This window comes from Pleurodeles waltl, chromosome 7, assembly GCF_031143425.1.
Source record: "Pleurodeles waltl isolate 20211129_DDA chromosome 7, aPleWal1.hap1.20221129, whole genome shotgun sequence".
NCBI lineage: Eukaryota > Metazoa > Chordata > Amphibia > Caudata > Salamandridae > Pleurodeles > Pleurodeles waltl.
The window spans coordinates 182,341,615-182,360,591 of record NC_090446.1 but is presented as its reverse complement, the minus strand read 5'-3'; the positions used below and the strand labels follow the sequence as shown (position 1 = coordinate 182,360,591).

General features: G+C 46.9%; 1 protein-coding gene across 2 annotated transcripts in view; it reads right to left on the bottom strand.

The window, feature by feature from the left end:
- Nucleotides 1-17,127, bottom strand: part of CD40 (CD40 molecule) — a 114,446-nt gene extending 97,319 nt beyond the window's left edge. The window contains exon 1 of one of the 2 annotated variants that reach the window (XM_069243532.1): nucleotides 16,989-17,127. In XM_069243532.1, coding sequence (XP_069099633.1) covers nucleotides 16,989-17,039 — 51 coding nt within the window. In that variant the 5' untranslated portion in view covers nucleotides 17,040-17,127. The remainder of the gene's footprint in view (nucleotides 1-16,988) is intronic. The other variant, XM_069243531.1, reaches the window with a different exon arrangement.
- Between the last annotated feature and the right edge of the window lie 1,850 nt (nucleotides 17,128-18,977).

Here is an 18,977-nt window from a genome sequence, read left to right as displayed (position 1 = left end):
GTTTCTAATAATTAATGCCATAGGTTTGCCAACTATGCACGCTTCTTGCAAGTAGCAGACACCCTGGAGAGGTGGCTTGTGTTTTCTTCAGATGTCGCTCCAATCTCTCCTTTCCGTGTACTGCAGCCCACCACTTACCTCTTCAGCTTAAGGCAACTCAGTCTCCGCAAGAACGCTTGGTTTTTGTAACAAAAGTATGGGAATTTTTGGGTAGAATTAAAAAAGCTTGAGATTGTGGTTACCAATAGATCCCTCCCACTTCAACCTTTCCAGCTGCTACATAATGTTATTTTGTGATTATGCAGTGCACTTAGCTCTTAACTCTTGTATGGCTTCTGGGCACCCTATAAATAACATTTCCATGAAATTCTCTGAAACAATTAGCACTCAATTCCAAAAGGAGTCCTCCCAGGGCAAACTCTCCTGTGTTGAAATGGGCATGTTTTATTTGAGTATTGTGCAGAGTGTAATGCTCCTCTGAACACAGGGGGCCTTTTGAGATATAGTGTGTCAGTTTAACTGCTAATAAGCTATTTTGCCTTGCTATAAGCACTTTACACAACCTGCAAATATATGGTTCTCAGAGCTGGAGCAATGAGGTGCAACAATGGCAACCTCCCAGTGATGCCTATCCATTTTAGACAACCTAGAGCAGTGGTTCCCAACCTTTTGACTTCTGTGGACCCCCACTTTATCTTCCCTGGAACCTGAGGACCCCCACCGAATCATTATTGGGATCCTGAGACCCAACCCCTTCCCCCTGCTTAGTCATTACTGAAAGCTGGGGACCTAATCTGCTAATATTATTTTATTTTCTAAGCAGTCGTGTACCCCACGGACGAGGCTTTGCAGACCCCCAGGGGACCCCAGACCAAAGGTTGGGAACCACTGACCTAGAGCCTTAACATTCCCAGTAGCATACATTTTTTGAGCCTCAAGCAAATTAACTTAGTAAGTTTTGAAGCTCAAACTCCCCTTGCAACAGGGACATATTTTATGACTTTGATTACCTTAATGTTGCACGAGCTCTGGCCTCTTGTAAAAACCAAGAATGTTACCAGTGTAGGTGCTGTTGCCACTTGTAAACAGTGAGTAATTTAGAGGAACATCTTCATGGTTTGAAGACATAAAGATCAACTTCATACATCTTCATTGTGCTGCAGTGCTACTGAAAGACCGGAATCTATACCTTGACTTAGTTTTTTTTTCAGCGTGGATAAAGCACTCATACAGCTCCGTAGTGGACCTTGCTCCCTCCATGTGATCTCCTTCTACTCACAGGGCACACTAGTCTCGGATCTGGCAGAAGCTAGTGCTCCAGACTCCAGGCGAGTGCTCTGGACTCCCCTGCTGAAGTCCCCTCACCCAGCTTGGGAAACGACCAGACCATCAGTCCCCAGACCTGGTGACAACAGGCAGAACTCATGCTGTTTTTCCACACATGTACATCTTCAGTTTGACAATTTCAGAGTCTCAAGCTCCCACTTTTATTTTTTATTTATATGCACAAATGTGATTTACTATCTCTGTCTTTGAAGTCCGTGTTCTGGGTGTTGTCCACTTTGAAGTGGCCATATCATTGTCTTGCTGTTTCTCCAGAGAGCAGTTAATCACATGAGGAGTGCCTCCCAAACACAGACCATGGATGATTTTAGGATCACACCTTGTTGTGGGCCTCAGTGATATGCAGTGCTTAATTTGGGCCTGTGATCCGCACCAACATCTAATTATCAACACAGGCAGTCCATGTAGTGACTGTCTAATTTAGAGACAAGCATACCAAGAGTTTTTTGTTAACGCAGTTTACCTTAAAAATGACTTAATGCCTGTTTTCCAAGCCATTGTTATATCTTTGGGTGGCCTGGAATAGTCTGAATTGTCACATTTGTAGGAGTGTGATGATTAGTAATTGTGTTGGTACGGTCAGTGATAGGGTTGGTAGTGGCAATGGTGGTGCAAGCTGCACAGATCTCCTGATGAGGGCCATGGCACTTATTTCTTCACAAATTAAGCATGATGACATGTGTATCAAAGGGCTGCTAAGGGCCCCAGCCCCACTCTTTAAACTCTATGATTCCTTTATGAGCCCCATCTCCTTCCTGAGATGTGCCCAAGCCCCTTTGATCAATGACCTCTCTTTAGAATCAGAGACCTTTTTCAATTGTACTAAAGGGCCACCGGGCTATTCCTCCACCCCCCCCCCCCTGCAGCATGTGTGTCCCACCCAGTTCTCAGGAGAGTAAATCAAATCAAATCATTAACATTTATAAAGCGCGCTACTCACCCGTGCGGGTCTCAAGGCGCTAGGGGGGAAAGGGGGGGTTATCGCTGCTCGAACAGCCAAGTCTTTAGGAGTCTCCGGAAAGCGGAGTGGTCCTGGGTGGTCCTGAGGCTGGTGGGGAGGGAGTTCCAGGTCTTGGCCGCCAGGAAGGAGAAAGATCTCCCACCCGCCGTGGAGCGGCGGGTGCAAGGGACGGCAGCAAGTGCGAGGCCAGCGGAGCGGAGGGGGCGGGTGGGGACGTAGAAGCTGAGGCGTCTGTTGAGGTATTCCGGTCCCTTGTTGTGGAGGGCTTTGTGTGCGTGGGTGAGAAGACGGAAGGTGATCCTTTTGCTGACTGGGAGCCAATGCAGGTGTCTCAGGTGTGCGGAGATGTGGCTGTTGCGGGGTACGTCGAGGATGAGGCGGGCCGAGGCGTTTTGGATGCGTTGCAGGCGGTTTTGGAGTTTGGCTGTGGTCCCGGCGTAGAGGGTGTTGCCGTAGTCCAGGCGGCTCGTGACGAGGGCGTGGGTCACGGTTTTTCTGGTGTCGGCGGGGATCCAGCGGAAGATCTTACGGAGCATGCGGAGAGTGAGGAAGCAGGCGGAGGACACGGCGTTGACTTGCTTGGTCATGGTGAGAAGAGGGTCCAAGATGAAGCCGAGGTTGCGGGCGTGGTCTGCGGGGGTCGGTGCGGTGCCGAGGGCCGTGGGCCACCAGGAGTCGTCCCAGGCGGACGGGGTGTTGCCGAGGATGAGGACTTCCGTTTTTTCAGAGTTCAGCTTTAGGCGGCTGAGCCTCATCCAATCTGCGACGTCCTTCATACCCTCTTGTAGGTTGGTCTTGGCGCTGGCGGGGTCCTTGGTGAGGGAGAGTACAAGTTGGGTGTCGTCGGCGTAGGAGGTGATGATGATGTCGTGCTTGCGTACGATGTCGGCGAGGGGGCTCATGTAGACATTGAAGAGTGTCGGGCTGAGCGATGAGCCTTGAGGTACGCCGCAGATGATCTTGGTGGGTTCTGAGCGAAACGGAGGGAGGTAAACTCTTTGGGAGCGGTTAGCGAGGAAGGAGGCGATCCAGTCCAGGGCCTGGCCTTGGATCCCGGTGGAGCGTAGGCGGGTGATTAGGGTGCGGTGACAGACGGTGTCAAAGGCAGCCGAGAGGTCGAGGAGAATGAGGGCGACTGTTTCACCGTTGTCCATAAGGGGTTGTGATGTCGTCTGTGACTGAGATGAGGGCGGTTTCCGTGCTGTGGTTGGTTCGGAATCCGGTTTGTGAAGGGTCGAGCAGGTTGTTGTCTTCCAGGAAGGTGGTCAGCTGTTTGTTGACGGTCTTTTCTATTACCTTGGCTGGGAAAGGTAGAAGAGAGATGGGGCGGAAGTTTTTCAGGTCGCTTGGGTCAGCCGTAGGTTTCTTTAGTAGGGCGTTGACTTCAGCGTGCTTCCAGCATTCGGGGAAGGTAGCAGAAGAAAAAGAAGAGTTGATGACGGTCTGGAGGTGCAGGGCGATGATGTCGTCGGCTTTGTTAAAGATGAAGTGCGGGCAGGGGTCCGAAGGGGCGCCGGAGTGGATAGAGTTCATGATGGATTTGGTTTCTTCCGTGTTGATGTGGGTCCAGTTGTTGAGGGTGATGTCCGGGGAAGCGGGTTCAGTGGTGTATGGTTGGGTCTGGTGTCCGAAGCTGTCCGAGTAGCAATTGACAAACCGGTTGAGTGGGGCTCCTCTACCTCCACAAGCTCTTCCAGCAAACCCTGGGTCTCTCAAAATAGAATGGAAAGTCTTCCTTTTATCGTGCTCTTCACAGCACATATACAACCCAGCACTTGCATGTAACCACACCCACTGACTCTCATGTACTGTACCCTTTCACAGGCATATATACATTTTGACTCACACATGCAACAGCATGCACTGACTGTCATGTACTGTACCACTTCACAGTCAGACATTCATTTTAGTGCTCACACGCAACCATTGGCTTGAATACAACTCAATGCAGGCCTAAGGTGAGTTAACCGCATGGCAGCGGAACTTTACATGAGTGAGCCAAAAGGCACCACTCCAGTGACATAGGTACAAAGGCCTGTTCCATCTACCCATTGCTGATCCTGATAACGCAGTACGCTGCCTCAACCGCACATGTGCTACTGCGACAGCTTTTCATCACTTGAGAGTTGCGCTTTAGGCACCTCTCCCAGTCTTAGCAAGACCGCCATCTTTAAGATAGGCCAAGGTCATGGTGCACATGCATGATCTGTGTTCTCTCCTTGATCAAAAATCCCAATACTGGGTGTCACCTACCCGGTTCTAGGATTGAAGGTCACATTACCACAGCATAGTTAGGTCTGGCTGGTAGTATATAATAGCAAGTATTATCCAAGCAAATATGCCTCGCCTATGAGACACATTGGCTTTGCAAATGATTTTTGCCCATGATGTAAAGCACCGTTGAAGCTGTCCAGCACTGGTTAAAAAAAAAAAAAAGAAACAAAAGGAAAAAATAGGAAAAGCCCTATAATACAGCTGCATCATCTTTAGGCACACGGCAACATGCGCATGCTCCCTTTTTAAATGAGGCAAGCATTTTTTTTATTTTTATTTACCAGCCTCAGATAGAATGATAAATAAAATGTAGCGCCAAAAGCTCTTTTTAAACATCTGGGCTAAAGCACATTTCAAAAAGCGGGGGAGCTGGCGGGGGACAAAGGAACTTTGAGAGAGGGCAGGCTGTGGGAAAGGACATGGGCAAGAGGGAAACGCAAGCAGGGAGTGGTTGCAGGGGGGTGCAATGACATGGAGGATGGGTGGATACGTCAAAATCACTACGGGCACGAAAAGTGGGAGGCCAAGGAGAAAGCACAATGACAATGGAGGGCAAATGGCAACAGAGGGTGGAAGTAAGGTGCAAAGAAAAGTGTAAGGGAGGGCAGGTAGTGGAGAGAAAACAAGTGCCGGGCAGGGAAGCACACAAAGAAGACAGCTGGAGAGTGCATGTACTCTCATAGAGTGCTTTACGAAAAAGAAAACAAATTGTTCCTGAAAAGGGAGTACTCACGGAATAATAGAAAGAGCAGGGAGAGAGACAAGGTGGACGGTCTAAAACAAAGATAAAACATAACTTGTTTGTGTGTGCAGAGGGCACTGGTGGAATTGAGCTTATTCGTCCAAAGTACAGCTTTAGTATTTCTGGATAAACTGTAGGTATTTTCTGAAACTGACAAGCTAATACTTCGGGCAAAATTATTGCATTTCAGAACTATATTCCAGATTACACTTAAAGTTGATATCCGAGAGAAAAATGGAAGCAGCTTTCGGGCACCTTTATGCTTTATTTCATGACTTGTATGAATTAAGGAAAGGTGTCCACTCCTTTACAAATAGCCCTCACAAATGAGAACATAAGTGAAATAGTAACCATCTTGGAAAACTGGCTGAAAGTCTCAGTAGTCATTTAAACTACTCTTGCGAAAGAAGGGCTCCCCATGGGCAGGGTTAGTGACCAGTGACTATGGAAGATGTGGACAGGTGGTTATAGGTAGGTTCTATGCAAGGCTCAAAGAGGCCACAATTTCGAGCAGGGATGTTTGCCCCGGGCTCCTCTCATGCACCCGAAGGCTCCCAAAGGCAGACAAGCTTGAGTCTTTTGAGCACAGTTAGTGGCACCCTGCACACGTGAGGTTGAGAGATGAAACGTTTGGTAGGCTTTTAGATCCAAACGCAAATCTTGCTAAAACTGCAGCAAGAATTGGCCAAAATGAAATTTATTTGGATACAAACACAAGGAGAGGCACATGCTGGAGGCCAAATGATGTTCATTTAAATATGCACACAAAGCGAGGCACATGTTGTGGGTACAAGGAATTTGACATACATATGCAAACGATGTGAAGCAAAATTTGTTGGCATAAATTAAGTTGCTTTAAGTAGGGACCTAATGTTCAGCACAAGTTGTTGACGACATAATTCATAGGAAAATGTACCAACTGCTCTAAGAGCACCCTCCTGTAGTCAGAGTCTAGTAAATTGAGATTACAAATAATTGGATTTTAATTTATGGTATTTAGGCCAGTTCCAGCACAGTTCACTGGTTTGGACAGTTTGAGAACACACCTACCCAGGACAGGCAATCTACTGTAAAGGTCTTGCGGGGCACACTGGTGAAATCAGGGCAAGCAAATAATGATCTTCTGACTATTGGATGCTGTGAGGACATTGACATAATCTGTCACAACATAGTGCATGGATACTCGTAAACTTTTCCAAAGGAGTCACAAACTGTGGTCTGTGGTGTGCCCGATGGCCACATTAATGGCAGCACGGGGGGAATGGGGCTTAGTGGGGGATTAAGTTTGGCATAGGGGAAGCAAATCACATGAATGGTGTGGTCGGTGAGTCATGGAGTTCTTTTGATGGTTTCTTCCCATATTGCCCTCTACTTTAAGTCTCGTAACAGTCATAGATTTGACAATACTGTATTATTCTGTATCTGAATTGCTATCCCTCTACCTCCCCTCGAGGAAAGCCTTTCTGCTTGCTATCAGTGTCTTGGGAGAGGCAAGTGTAAAAAGAAAGTAACTTGTTTATTGAATTGAAAAGAAATAGAGTTGCCCAATGAGAAATCAGAAAACCTAGGATCATTCCCAGATTTCCCACTAGACCCAATTGTTTGATCCTAGGCAATTGCGTAATTTCACTCTGCATCATTTTTCTTCATTATGACATATAAGAGCTCCTTGGAATACAAGAGTTCGTGATATATGATGTACAATCCTCTTGTGTTTGATTTAATAACCTATAATGTTGTTCATGTATAACAACAACCTTGACGATCCAGAGGGGTCTACATAGCAAATGACTTGCCTCTTAATTCACTGTCGGCATTGTTGTCAGGGTGTGAGGAGGCATGAATATTTCTACACAGATCTTTTTAAATGATCCGTTTTAATTAAAATCCTTCTGAATGCACTTAGCGATTCTGATGTACTAAGGTTTAAGGCTTCTGCATGTTAATGAAATACACTTTTTTAATTTTGAAGAGACTTTATCATATTTTTACACTTTGTTGCAAGATGTATTGAAAAATTAATGTGTTCCTAAAGTTACATTTTGCAGGGCACTTGATTCGCTTCTTTTTTCATTCACTTCAGTTAGCTTTCCCATTTTTTCTACATATTTTTGAATGTTAGTGCTTTTTGAACTAAATAGCAACCCAGTGCAGTCATTCAGCTGGGGGCCACATGTTAAGGTCAGGCTGGCAGCATGCGGCTTCCGGGCCATACTTTGAGCACCACAGAGATAGAGGGTGTGCTGGCTAGGGGAAGTCACCTACCCTCTGTAGAAGGTCTGAGGGTGCTGGTTGATTGATGTTTCATCCACATCTGTTCAGTACTGCAAATGGCAAATTTCCCAGAAAATGTTCCCAAAAAATTCTTGAGAGAGCTACTCAAGCTTTCTTTCCAAAGTCTTCTTGGAGTCATGTCAGTTCACCGTGAAAGACCACCCTCAACTACTTTGTAGTTTTTTAATTATTTCCAATTTTGATCAAAGTTATTGGTCTATTGTCCCTTAAAATGCTGCTAACCAATGGGCAAAGAGAAGGTCCATAGTGCACCCTCCCAGTCACAGAAACCAACAAGTACTCTAAATAAGAAACAAACATTGGCAACAGCATATTATTTTCCCAAAGTAATGACATGTTATACTGTCACACACAGAGAGGTTCTTCCTTTCGCGCCCATTTATCACTAACATCAAATACAAGGACTTCAGTTGTATGGCAGAGGTTTTCATCCCATGTTTCGCCACTAATCTTGCCCCTTGTACAGCACTCTGTTGAAAGCCAGCAAAATTCGCAATTAAGAAATATGAAAATATACATACATATATACCATCGTACCATAGTATTATGCCAAGCGCTGCCAGCATAAGTAAAAAGTATGAACTATTGTAAGAGTGGCAACAACATAAAATGTATAAACGTCAGGGATGGGCCACTAGTTTACAGGGATATCAAGTATATTGCCAAGCATACCAACTATACCATGGAATGGTCCACCATTATGCTAGTGATAGACAGAATTTTATGGCAAGGCAAGGAGGCCATTATTAAGCATACCTCTTCATTTCCACACACCACACGCTAGCAACCAACCAGAACTTCAATAGTATTATAAGGATCTTCTCAATATACTAATCAGGTATAAATGACCCAAAAAAGCAGCCATCTTCATAATTTGTTGCTGCTCATGTACAGATAAGTACTCTGCTTGGGAAGGCAAAATTTGCTTGAGAGTATTTGAGGGGTAATAATTGTTTCAAAGAGAAGACTTCAGCTTTGTTTATAGGTATGCTGAGGGTGGTTGCTTTATCACTGTGTCTGTTGAAGATTGACTGTTGTAGATTGGTCTTGTATTAATTAAATTTTTGGTTCAATTAGATATTTTAAACTCTATCTCATTTAAACGAGCAGGAAATGGGCTAAAAATGTTTTTTTTTTTCCTGGGACAAGATGGCTTGCTTTAACTGGCAATATGTGGTTCAGGAAGCCGGTGAGCATTGTGCGTGCAGGCCTTCAAGAGATGAGGGTTCAATTTTAATTGTAATTGGCGCTGTGCACATGAGCCTTGGCATAAGGTTGTTCTGCTCTGGTGCATGTTCAGGCCTTCACGATTCAGGTGTTTATCTCTATAGTAATCGGCATTGCAAGCATGAGCCTTCGCACGCAGGCTGTTCTGCTCTCTCGCATGTCCTCGACTGTTCATTCAAATAAGGACCATCACTCGGCTTGTGGAAGAGTGAGTCATTCGGGCACTGGTGGCCATTTTGGATTCGTCAAGGTGCATTGAATACATTGGGAGCACTTGGCTATGTCGCGGTTGGGCTAACACTGAGTTTCAAACTGTACTGCACGTCATTCTGCATTCCTAGTGTTAGCGCACCTGTGATGCCCAGGCGATCCCCCATTAGGGCAGAGGAGTGTCGCCCAACTGCTGCCAGTGCAGAAAACGTGAAAACCAGAATGGTAATAAAATGAATTACCATTTTACTTTTCACTCCTTCCAGCCCAAGCAGTGTTTGGGGGTAGGGTCAGTGCTTTAAATGGGCCGGTACTCTCCGGTACTGAGTACCGGCACTTTTTTATTTTGAGAGGGAGAGTACCGGCATATCTCAAGAAAAACGTAATACTTTTAATTGGGGAGTACTGGCACTTCTCAGAAACAAGCAGGTACCCTGGTACAGAGTACCTGCACTTCTATTTTTCCATTTAAAGCACTGGGTAGGGTATTGCTGCTGACTGGCAGCAAGGGAGTGTTGCTCTCTCCCCCAGTTTACACTACGCATGGCAGTTCAGCCGGCTGTCTTGAGCCGGTCAGCCTCACATGTGCAGTGTAAATCTCTCCACTCCGCTATCTGAGAAGGCTGGGTGGAGAGCAGGCGTAAAGCCCCCTGTGCCTTCTGACGCATCGAGGCAGCCTGCTCCAGCCAATCCCGGCGCTGCTCCTATGCTGCACATCTGCAGGATGAAAGCAGTGTCGGGATCTGTCTGAGGCTCCAGGAAGTGCTGTTGTGCTGACTGGACAACGACGACGAGCAGGAGGAAGAGAGTGGGTAAGCATAGTTTTCTTTTTTTTTGGCCCTCACTGCCAGGCACTGTGAGAAACTCACATTGCGTTCAGCTTTAATTCCAGAGCTCTCAGTCACAGCCAGTCATAATAACAAGCCATGATTAAGAGCTTTGGAGTGTAGCCTAAATGCCCTGTGTGTGTTTTTACAGTACCTGCCACTGGACTGCGGCTCCATGACCCTCCACTGTTAAGGGTCATCGGCCTCTACTTCTGTAATGCCAGATTCTACTCAGTATCTGCCCCACCTGTATGCAACGTACACATTGCAAAGCATACTGCCAGAGAATGTCACTGCATCCTTCAACACAATATACTGATAGGAACCATCACAGCGCTATGCCTCCGTCCCTCCCTATCATCCCACATCTGCAACAATGGACGACATGGAGAGGCCACCTGCGGCGGTGAGTTTGGACTTGTACGGGCTCCAGTGACATCAGGCAGGGTACGCCATTTGGCATCTTCATGCATACTTAACAAACCGTGGTAAAGTTATAATCAAGTCAACAAATGTCTTTGCAACGGTGAAGGTATACAACAGTGTTAAGCCTTTCGAGCCACCCAGCACCATTTTCAAATGCTAATATCATAAGAACTAGTGAATGGATTTACACAAAACTATGAAATGCAATTGTTGGGAGTAAAGATCCTTTTTCATATTTTCCTATGGGAGCGATAAGGAGGAAATACATATTTTTGACTATGATCCTTTCTTTTGCCGCACAAAACACTCACAAAAATTAGCAAGATGAACCTTGTAGCAATCCTAACACCACCCTTAAATAGCAAACATATATATGCGAGGAACAATTATATCAGGGCAATTGATATACATTCAATAAGAATATTGATCATACATCAATTTTTCTTTCATTTTTTGGGGGTCATATGATGCGAAATCGTTGTATCTTGAAATGCACGAATTGTGATAGTGGCATCCTTTAATGAACAAGCTCCTGTGTGCACAGAAACAAGTCATATTTTCTTCATAATACAAAGTGGACTCTTTTTTTTTCATGTTTATGTGTATACTGCATAGTGGGGGGTCGCAACTATGTAGTTATAAGTAGGTCGGAGATGCCTCTACCATGCACAGTGTTGCTATCAATGATTTTCAGTTCAGTTGTAATCACTGTTGTCATGGAACATGTCATGAGAGTTGTAATATGTGATATCAAAAAAAGTGCATGGTGAGGGCACGAGTTATATTTACTTGAAATAAAAATAACTGATGAATGTCAGTGATTTTTTTGTTTATAATGTTACATTTAAACTGATATTCACCAGCTATAATGTCACCTTTAGATGTTATTACAATACGTAACTATAACGTTACTTTATCCTTTGTTTTCCCAGTAAATTTCAGTTATTTTAATGTAAAGTAATATTACTTTACCATACATAATTCCAACCCTGCACCCAATGCCCCGCAGGCAGCCAAAACCCCCCAAAGCGCATGGCATTTGGCTGTACAGACCTTCAGTTAGCCGCAGGGCCAACCACCTGTATGCATCAACCCACCACAGACCCTCAAGCCCCCCTTTTTTAGGGTCGAGCCTGGGTTGCATGCGCTCGCGCATGCGTATCGCAGAGAGACGCTTCTGTATTTAGAAAAGGGCTCAGAGCCCTGTCAACTTCACGTCAGTGTTTTTTATTGGTTTGTGGGCTTGCCTAATAAAATCTGCTTGCTTTCATTAGTCGAAGGCAAGCATACGTCATGCCTTTTCCGGTGGCTAGCCCTCCTCGAGCGCAGCCACCAAGTACAGAAAACATGTGAGGCTCGCTGTTTTCCATCGGGCTCGTGGACTTTTTTTTCTGTAATTTACGAGCGCGATCTCGCTTGGCAGAAGTCGAGCGCTTTACATACTTGATTTCCCTTTTTCGGGTTGTGTACATAAATGCACTTTTGCCCGATAGGTGAAAAGTCGGCTTAGGAGTTTACAACGCGATCAGCTCTAACACGAGCAAACGCGAGACCCGTTGCATTGTAAATGCTTGTTTTAAAATTGTTTTGTGGTCCAGCAAGCCTCTTGCAGGAGCCAGTACGCCCCCCAGTGGTCCTGAGGAACTTTCAAAGAGCAAAGGAACCTTGCTGACTCCTGCGGGAATCCAGCAGGATGGTAGAAATCTCCAAAACATGTGTTGGAGTATTCTGGTCCGGGAGTAAAATGCTCTATAAAATTGCCAACGAATACTACCACTGTAAAAGTGTCCATCCATAGAAGAAATCCAGGCAACGAATAATTGATGATAGGTAGTTTATTGCAACAGGAGAAACTCCAGCCACAGTTATAGACAGCACCAGCTTCCTCCAACTGTCCCTTCACAGCTCTCTCCTCAATAGATAACATTCCATTCAGAATCATCCTTAAAGATATTCACCTTGGTAACATCAGAGTATTACAGTTGTTAAAGTAACAACTATGTAAACCTTACCACACACTGGTTCCACTCTGGGGCTACTTGCACTGGCAGATTCTTAACAGCAGCCAGTGGCATTGCAAGGGTGCAAACAGCCGTAACTCGTCAAGAAGAATAAGCCCTTCAGTAAACGACAGGCAACACAGGCGTACATTTACCCCTTACATCATGGGACCGATGTCACTGCAACAGCTGTGGCAATAATACCCCGGTAGCTGCCTCGTAATATTTCATTAACATGGCAAAGCAACAGGTGGTTGGAACCAAACCTACCCGTCTCTCCTAACCCACCCTCTTAGCCCTTGGGTCTGGAAACCTCTCTGGTGGTAGGTTAGGGAGCTTTTGTTTAGCAGAGATATTCGCCTCTTCATGGATGTTATCCAGGGGTGATGACAGGTCTTGCAATTTAAGCATCGTAGTCTTGATCGCTTAGACTAGATTACTGCAGCTCGCAGTCATGTTGGTAGTACTACTGGTGATGGTGGTTATACTGGTAGTAGTGGGGATGGTATTAGTCGTGGTTACACTGATCATGGTTGTCGTGGTGTTGTTCCAGTGATTGTGGTACTGATGTTATGAAACTAATGATGATGACTCTGGTGGCAGTGGTGGTGTTACTAGTATCAGTAGTCCTGGTGGTTGTACTGGTAATGCTTGTGGTTCTGGTACTTGTGGTACTTAGTTCTGTGGTACTGATTGTGGTGCTGGTGTTGCTGGTGGTGATGGCACTTGTGGCACTGCTAACAGTTGTGGTGGCAATTGTAGTGGTGTTGTTGATACTGGTGCTCTTCGAACAGGTGGTGGGGTTAGTACTGGTGGTGTTAGTAATGCTGGCAGTGGTGGTACTGGTGGCAGTGTTCCTGGTAGTGTTTCTGATGATGGTGGTACTTGTGTTGACACTAGTGTTGATGGTAGCGGTGGTGGTGATTCTGGCGGTAGACGTGCAGATACTGGTAGTCTGGTACTAATGATGATGTTGGTGTTGATGGTGGCAATGGTAGTAGGGGTACTTGTGGGGTGATGCTGTTGGTACTAGCAGTGCTAACATGGTACTGATGGTTGTGGAAGTGGTACTGAAGATGGTTGTTGTGGTGGTGCGAAACTGATGTGGTACTGGTATTGGTGACGGCCATACTAGTTGTGGTGGTGGTGGTTCTGGTGGAGGTATGATTTGTGTGATGGTGATACTGGTGTTAGAGCCAGAGAGATGTGCTAAATGATGACTGTTGACACTGGGATATCTGGCAGGAACACAGGGCAAAAGAGGAAACCAACTCTGCTTAACTCCATGATGGTGTGATACACATTTAGACCGTTTACCCACCACCACAGAGGAGGGCCACATCAGTGCCTCGCTGCGAGGGCAGCATACACATGCTGGAGGTGGTGATACCGGTGATGGTGGTAAGGCCACTGTTGATGGGAGTACTGGTGGTAGTGGTACTGGTGGTGGGGCTACTGGTGGTAGTGGTGATACTTGTGATGTACTGGTACATGTGCCACTGGTACTGGTGGTGTCACTTGTGTTACTGGTACTGCTGGTAATAATGATAGTGGCACTTGTGGTACAGCTGACGTAATAGTTGTACTAGTGGAGGTACCGATGGTGGCGGTCATTGTTGATACTAGTCCTACGGGTACTAGTCATGATGATATCGGTGATAGTGTTGGTCTTTTTGGTGTAGTGCTATGGGAAACGGCCTTAACCACAACTCCTTAGCAACGAAGTCGTGGACAATGAAAGCAGAACAACGCTTTCGTTAACTACGACTTAGTTGTTTCGTGCCTTAACCACGCATGTGCTGAACCACGCACAGGCGTGGTTAAAGCACAGAAGAAGGGAGTCGGCTGAGGAGGACGACGCGATTAGTCAGGTAAGTGGGGCTGTTTTAGGGGCTGGGGGGGTCAGGTATTTTTAGTTTTAGGGGTGGGGGTGGGTGGTTGGGGTATTTTTAGTTTTGGGGACAGGGTGGTTTAGGAGTGGGGGGTCGGGTTATTTTTAGTTTTAGGGGCGGGGTGGGGGTCGAGGTATTTTTAGTTTTAGGGGCGGGGTGGGGTTCGAGGTATTTTTAGTTTTAGGGGAGGGGGCGTCGGGCGGTTTAGGTTTATGGGTGGCGGAGGGTGGGGAGGGGTATTTTTAGTTTCAGGGGCGGGGTGGGGGGGTCGAGGTATTTTTAGTTTTAGGGGTGGGAGGTCGGGTGGTTTAGGTTTGGGGGAGGAAAGGAGGGGGTCGGGCATTTTTAGTTTTAGGGGTGGGGTGGGGGGTTGGGTATTTTTAGTATTTGGGGGTGGGGGTCGCAGTGGTTTAGGTTTTTAGGGGTGGGGTGGTTTAGGTGTTAGGTTTGGGGTGGTTTTAGGTTTTAGGGGCGGGGTGAGGGGTTGCGGTAATTTTAGGGTTGGAGTGGTTTTAGGTTTTAGGGGTGGGTTGGGGGGTCGGGTAATTTTAGGGGCGGGGTGTGGGGGTTGGGGGAGTTTAGGTTTTAGGGGCGGGGTGAGGGAACCGGGTTGTTTTAGGGGTAGGGGTGTTGGGATGGTTTTAGGTCTTAGGGGTGGGGGTTGGGGTAGTTTAGGCTTTAGGGGTGGGTTGGGGGTCGGGTAATTTTAGGGGCAGGGGTGGTTTTAGGTTTTAGGGGTGGGGGTTGCTGTAGTTTAGGTTTTAGGGATGGGGTGGGGGTTGGGGTTGTTTTAGGGGCGGGGTGGGGGGTTGGGCTGGTTTTAGGGGTGGGTTGGGGTTGTTTTAGGGGTGGGGGTTGGTGGGGTTTTAGGGGTGGGTTGGGGGTCGGGTAATTTTAGGGGCAGGGTTGGGGGGGTTTAGGTTTTAGGGGCGGAGTGGGTGCTCGGGGTAGTTTTAGGGGCAGGGGTGGTTTTAGATTTTAGGGGTGGGGGTTGGGGTAGTTTAGGTTTTAGGGATGGGGGTTGGGTTTGTTTTAGGGGTGGGGTCACAGTAATTTTAGGGACGAGGTGGGGGTTGGGGTAGTTTTAGGGGCAAGGGCGGGGGTTGGCGTGGTTTTAGGGGAGGCGGTGGGGGGGCCAGAGGGGACGCATGCTGGAACCATGCATGCCTATCACTAATGCCTTTACCAGGAATGCCTTCACAACGAAAATTCGTTGTTAAGGCATTCATGGTAAAGGCATTAGTGGTAACAACGCTGTCGTTGTTCCGACCTCGTTGTTCAGGCATGTGTTGTTCCAGCATGCGTTGTTCCGACATACATTCGGTGCTATAGGTGGTGGTTTTGGTGATGGTGATAGTGGGACTGGTGGTGGTAGTAGTGGCACTGGTGGTAGCAGTATTGTGGCGGTCATACCGATGGTGGTAGCAATGGTGATAGTGGTATATGGTAATGGTGCTACTGGTATTGGTAATTTTGATGGCAGTGGTTCAGTTGAAACAGTGGTATTGTGGCTGTGGTAGTCGTGGTGCTGATAGTGGTAGTGCAGCCCCACCAAGTTTCCCAGGTCCATGTTTGAAGTGTTTCTCCATTCAAGGTCTTTTTCTTAGAAACTTTGGGACTAGTTGTCTTGGTATTTCATTGCAAAACAGGACTACAAGTCCCAGATCTCAATGGAAAAGTCTGTAAAAGGGCAGCCAATCAGGCATGGACTTGGGAAACTTAGAAACTATGGTGGTGATGGTACTGTTAACGCTGGTAGTGGTGCTTATGGGGTGGTGGTGTCACAGATGGGAGTGGTACATGTGTGGAGCCAGTGATAAATGATCCCTCTTGGCACTGGGTCACCTGGTTGATGTGCAGAGATAAGGAGAAGTGATTACGAATCTCTTTTTCTCTCTCACTCTCTCGGACACTCCAACAAACATCTTGCTCTTTCTTTCTCCATTGTCAAGAAATTCTTTTTCAATTACTTTTATTTTAGTAAACACCCATATCATGGTCAGAAAATGAAAATAAAAAAGAATACCTGCCCTGTACTGGAGTAACCGAAGGATCTGTCTTCTTGCTAACTGGTGCGATACAATTGACACACCTGACGCACGACCTGGTTTCACAGCAGCAATGGAACTACTTTCTAAGTGGACTAACACAGCTTCTCCCCCAATCAAATGATGAACTCCAAACAGTGCTTAATTTGAGCCAGTCGTTTCCGGTGAGGGGCACCGGCACTTATTTTTAGGGCTGGCCTTTATTTTTCTGCATCAGGCATAAGAGACATATGGGAAGGACTGAAGAAGAGAAAGACTGAAAAGCGCCACAAAGGGAGAAAGCTGCAAGAGTGATCTGAAGGGGCAGGCGGTGGCTGTAAATGGAATAAAGATGCCCGAGATGGTATTTTTCTGATGAACACATAAGATATGTGTACTCTGCGCTCTCAAACTAAACCACACAAATAAAGGAGGAAGGGTATACTTCTCTTCCACCTGGCACAGTGTGGGAGTACGTGTAGCAATGAGCTGATATACGTTGTCCTTTTCATTCTATCCACTGCAGCATGGCTGAGTTTGTGTGTACCAGTAATTGGGGGTTTTAAATAAGAAGGAAAAACAACTTTCTGGCTTTTAATGCCTCTCGAACTAGCGTTTGGTGACTCGCTCACCACGCCCCCCTGTTTACACAGCTTTCTGTTTAATCCAAACGCACCGTGGCTGACTGGGCACAAGGCTTCTTCTCAGTGACAACGCAGCAGACGAGCAGAAATTATTCGCTGGAAAATCTGTGTCCACCTACCTGGAGAACAGACAGGAGGGGCAGCAGCGTGGGCACCGCGTGGGACTTCATAGCTGGGCAAAGTAGTATAGACACAATCCAACAGGAACAGGCTGCGTACAAGGTTTCAGCACGGACTGCACAGCCCAGGGACACGGGAGGTGCTAAAACAAAAAGGAACCGCCCTGTACCGCCCAGGGGCGGCCCAAGGAGCGCGTGGCTGGCAGGCTCTGCCAATCGCCCAACATCTGATCAGAGAAGGAGGGAGGAAGTTAATATGACAGTGTACATAGGGTCGGCTGTATGGGCGCTGCGGCCAGTGCCACCGCACCGGGTGCTGACTTCAGGTGGGGGCGCCGTGTTTGCAAATATATTATGCTTTCAAAAGCACCTGCTTCACATTCTTTGCCTCCAGCAATTCTCAGGCAACAATAAAAATGTCACAATAACTCTGGTGATTAATGTCCTGTGTGGAGAGAAATCGGAGTTTTGAAGGACACTTCAAAGGGTGGTAGGGAGGCAATACGTAGCGGATGTGGTCATTGGAGTGAGGCCACAAACAATGTTGCACAGGGTGCCAGTAGCTCTAAAGCTGGCCCTGACTGAAGGTTGACACCAACAGCTGAAAGTGCTGTCCTGCACTGCACACAGCTGAGGGGGCGATGACAGTACAGAGTACAGTATGCATTCAGTGGTATACGGAACCAGAGTAGCATGCAGCATGAGATCTTGGGCCACTTCCCATTCACCACATGAGACAACGTCTGTCAGTCACAGTGTAAATAACAACAGGATATGCCAGGTAGTACTAATGAGTATGACACCAGGGGTGTAGCCAGAAAATAAAAATACCTGCCACTTCGATTGAAAGCTTTGATGGCACCAAGCAAGTGAGTCTGACTCTCCCTAGACGAGCTTCCATACTACCCATTCCAAACATCTATCAATTCATCCTTTCACTCTTCCATCCACCCACTGATCTCCAGCATTACACCCTTACATTATTATCCATTCATTCTTTCATTCACCATTAAATCTTTCACCATTCCATTCATGGGCCATTCCGCCTATCCTTTCATCCATCCGTTCACAAGCCCATCATCAATCTATCTACACAACCCTCCACCCATACATCCATCATTTGACTAACCCACCCATCAATAAATCATTTAATCCATCAGTTGGTCCTTCTGTCCATCCATTCATCATCCATCCACACTCTGATTTCCATTTACTCTGCCATTCTTTCACACACCCGCTACCTATCCCGTCACATCCTCTCACCCATTCATCTACCTATCCTTTCACCCACCCATCCACCCACCCTCTCTCCACTGCATCCAGCCATGCTTTTACCACTCTTCCACCTTGATCTGTCACCAGCAGCAGCCCATCCATATGGGCTGAGGAGCCATGCCCCCCCCTATCTTTTTTCATGACGTGAAGAGTGTCTGTCAGGCTGAACAAAAGTCAGCCTGACAGATACTCTTCTGGTTCAGGTGAGGCAGCCAGGAGTTGGACATTCACTAAATGCGGAGACTCCTGGCTGCTGAGCAGAACTTTGCTGAGCTGAAGAAGTCACAACCTTGTGGGAGTGACGTCTTCAGCCTGGTAAAGGTGCATCGAGGCCCTTCCCCTCAGGACGAGGGGGAGCGTCACTGATTGCCTCGGACCTGGGCGCTTCAGTTTTAAGCCCTGAAGTGCCCAGGGTCCAGTGTCAATCAGTGATCCCTGTCACAAAGTGGGATGGGGTCAGCAGTCTCAGTGACCCCATCCCAGAGGCTTGGGACTGCTGCCTTCCCTAATTTGCTGATCCTAGGTCAGCCAGTGATGGAAGGCATCACTTCCAACCCTCATGGGACCTCCAAGGCTTCCCTGTCGGAGCTGCAGCTCTTGAGGTAAGTTTTTTTATTTATTTTTTTATTTATGTGCGGTGCATGCATGCGTGCATGTATGAATGTATGTGTATATGTTAGTGAGTGTTGTGAGTGGGTGTGTGGGTGCATGTGT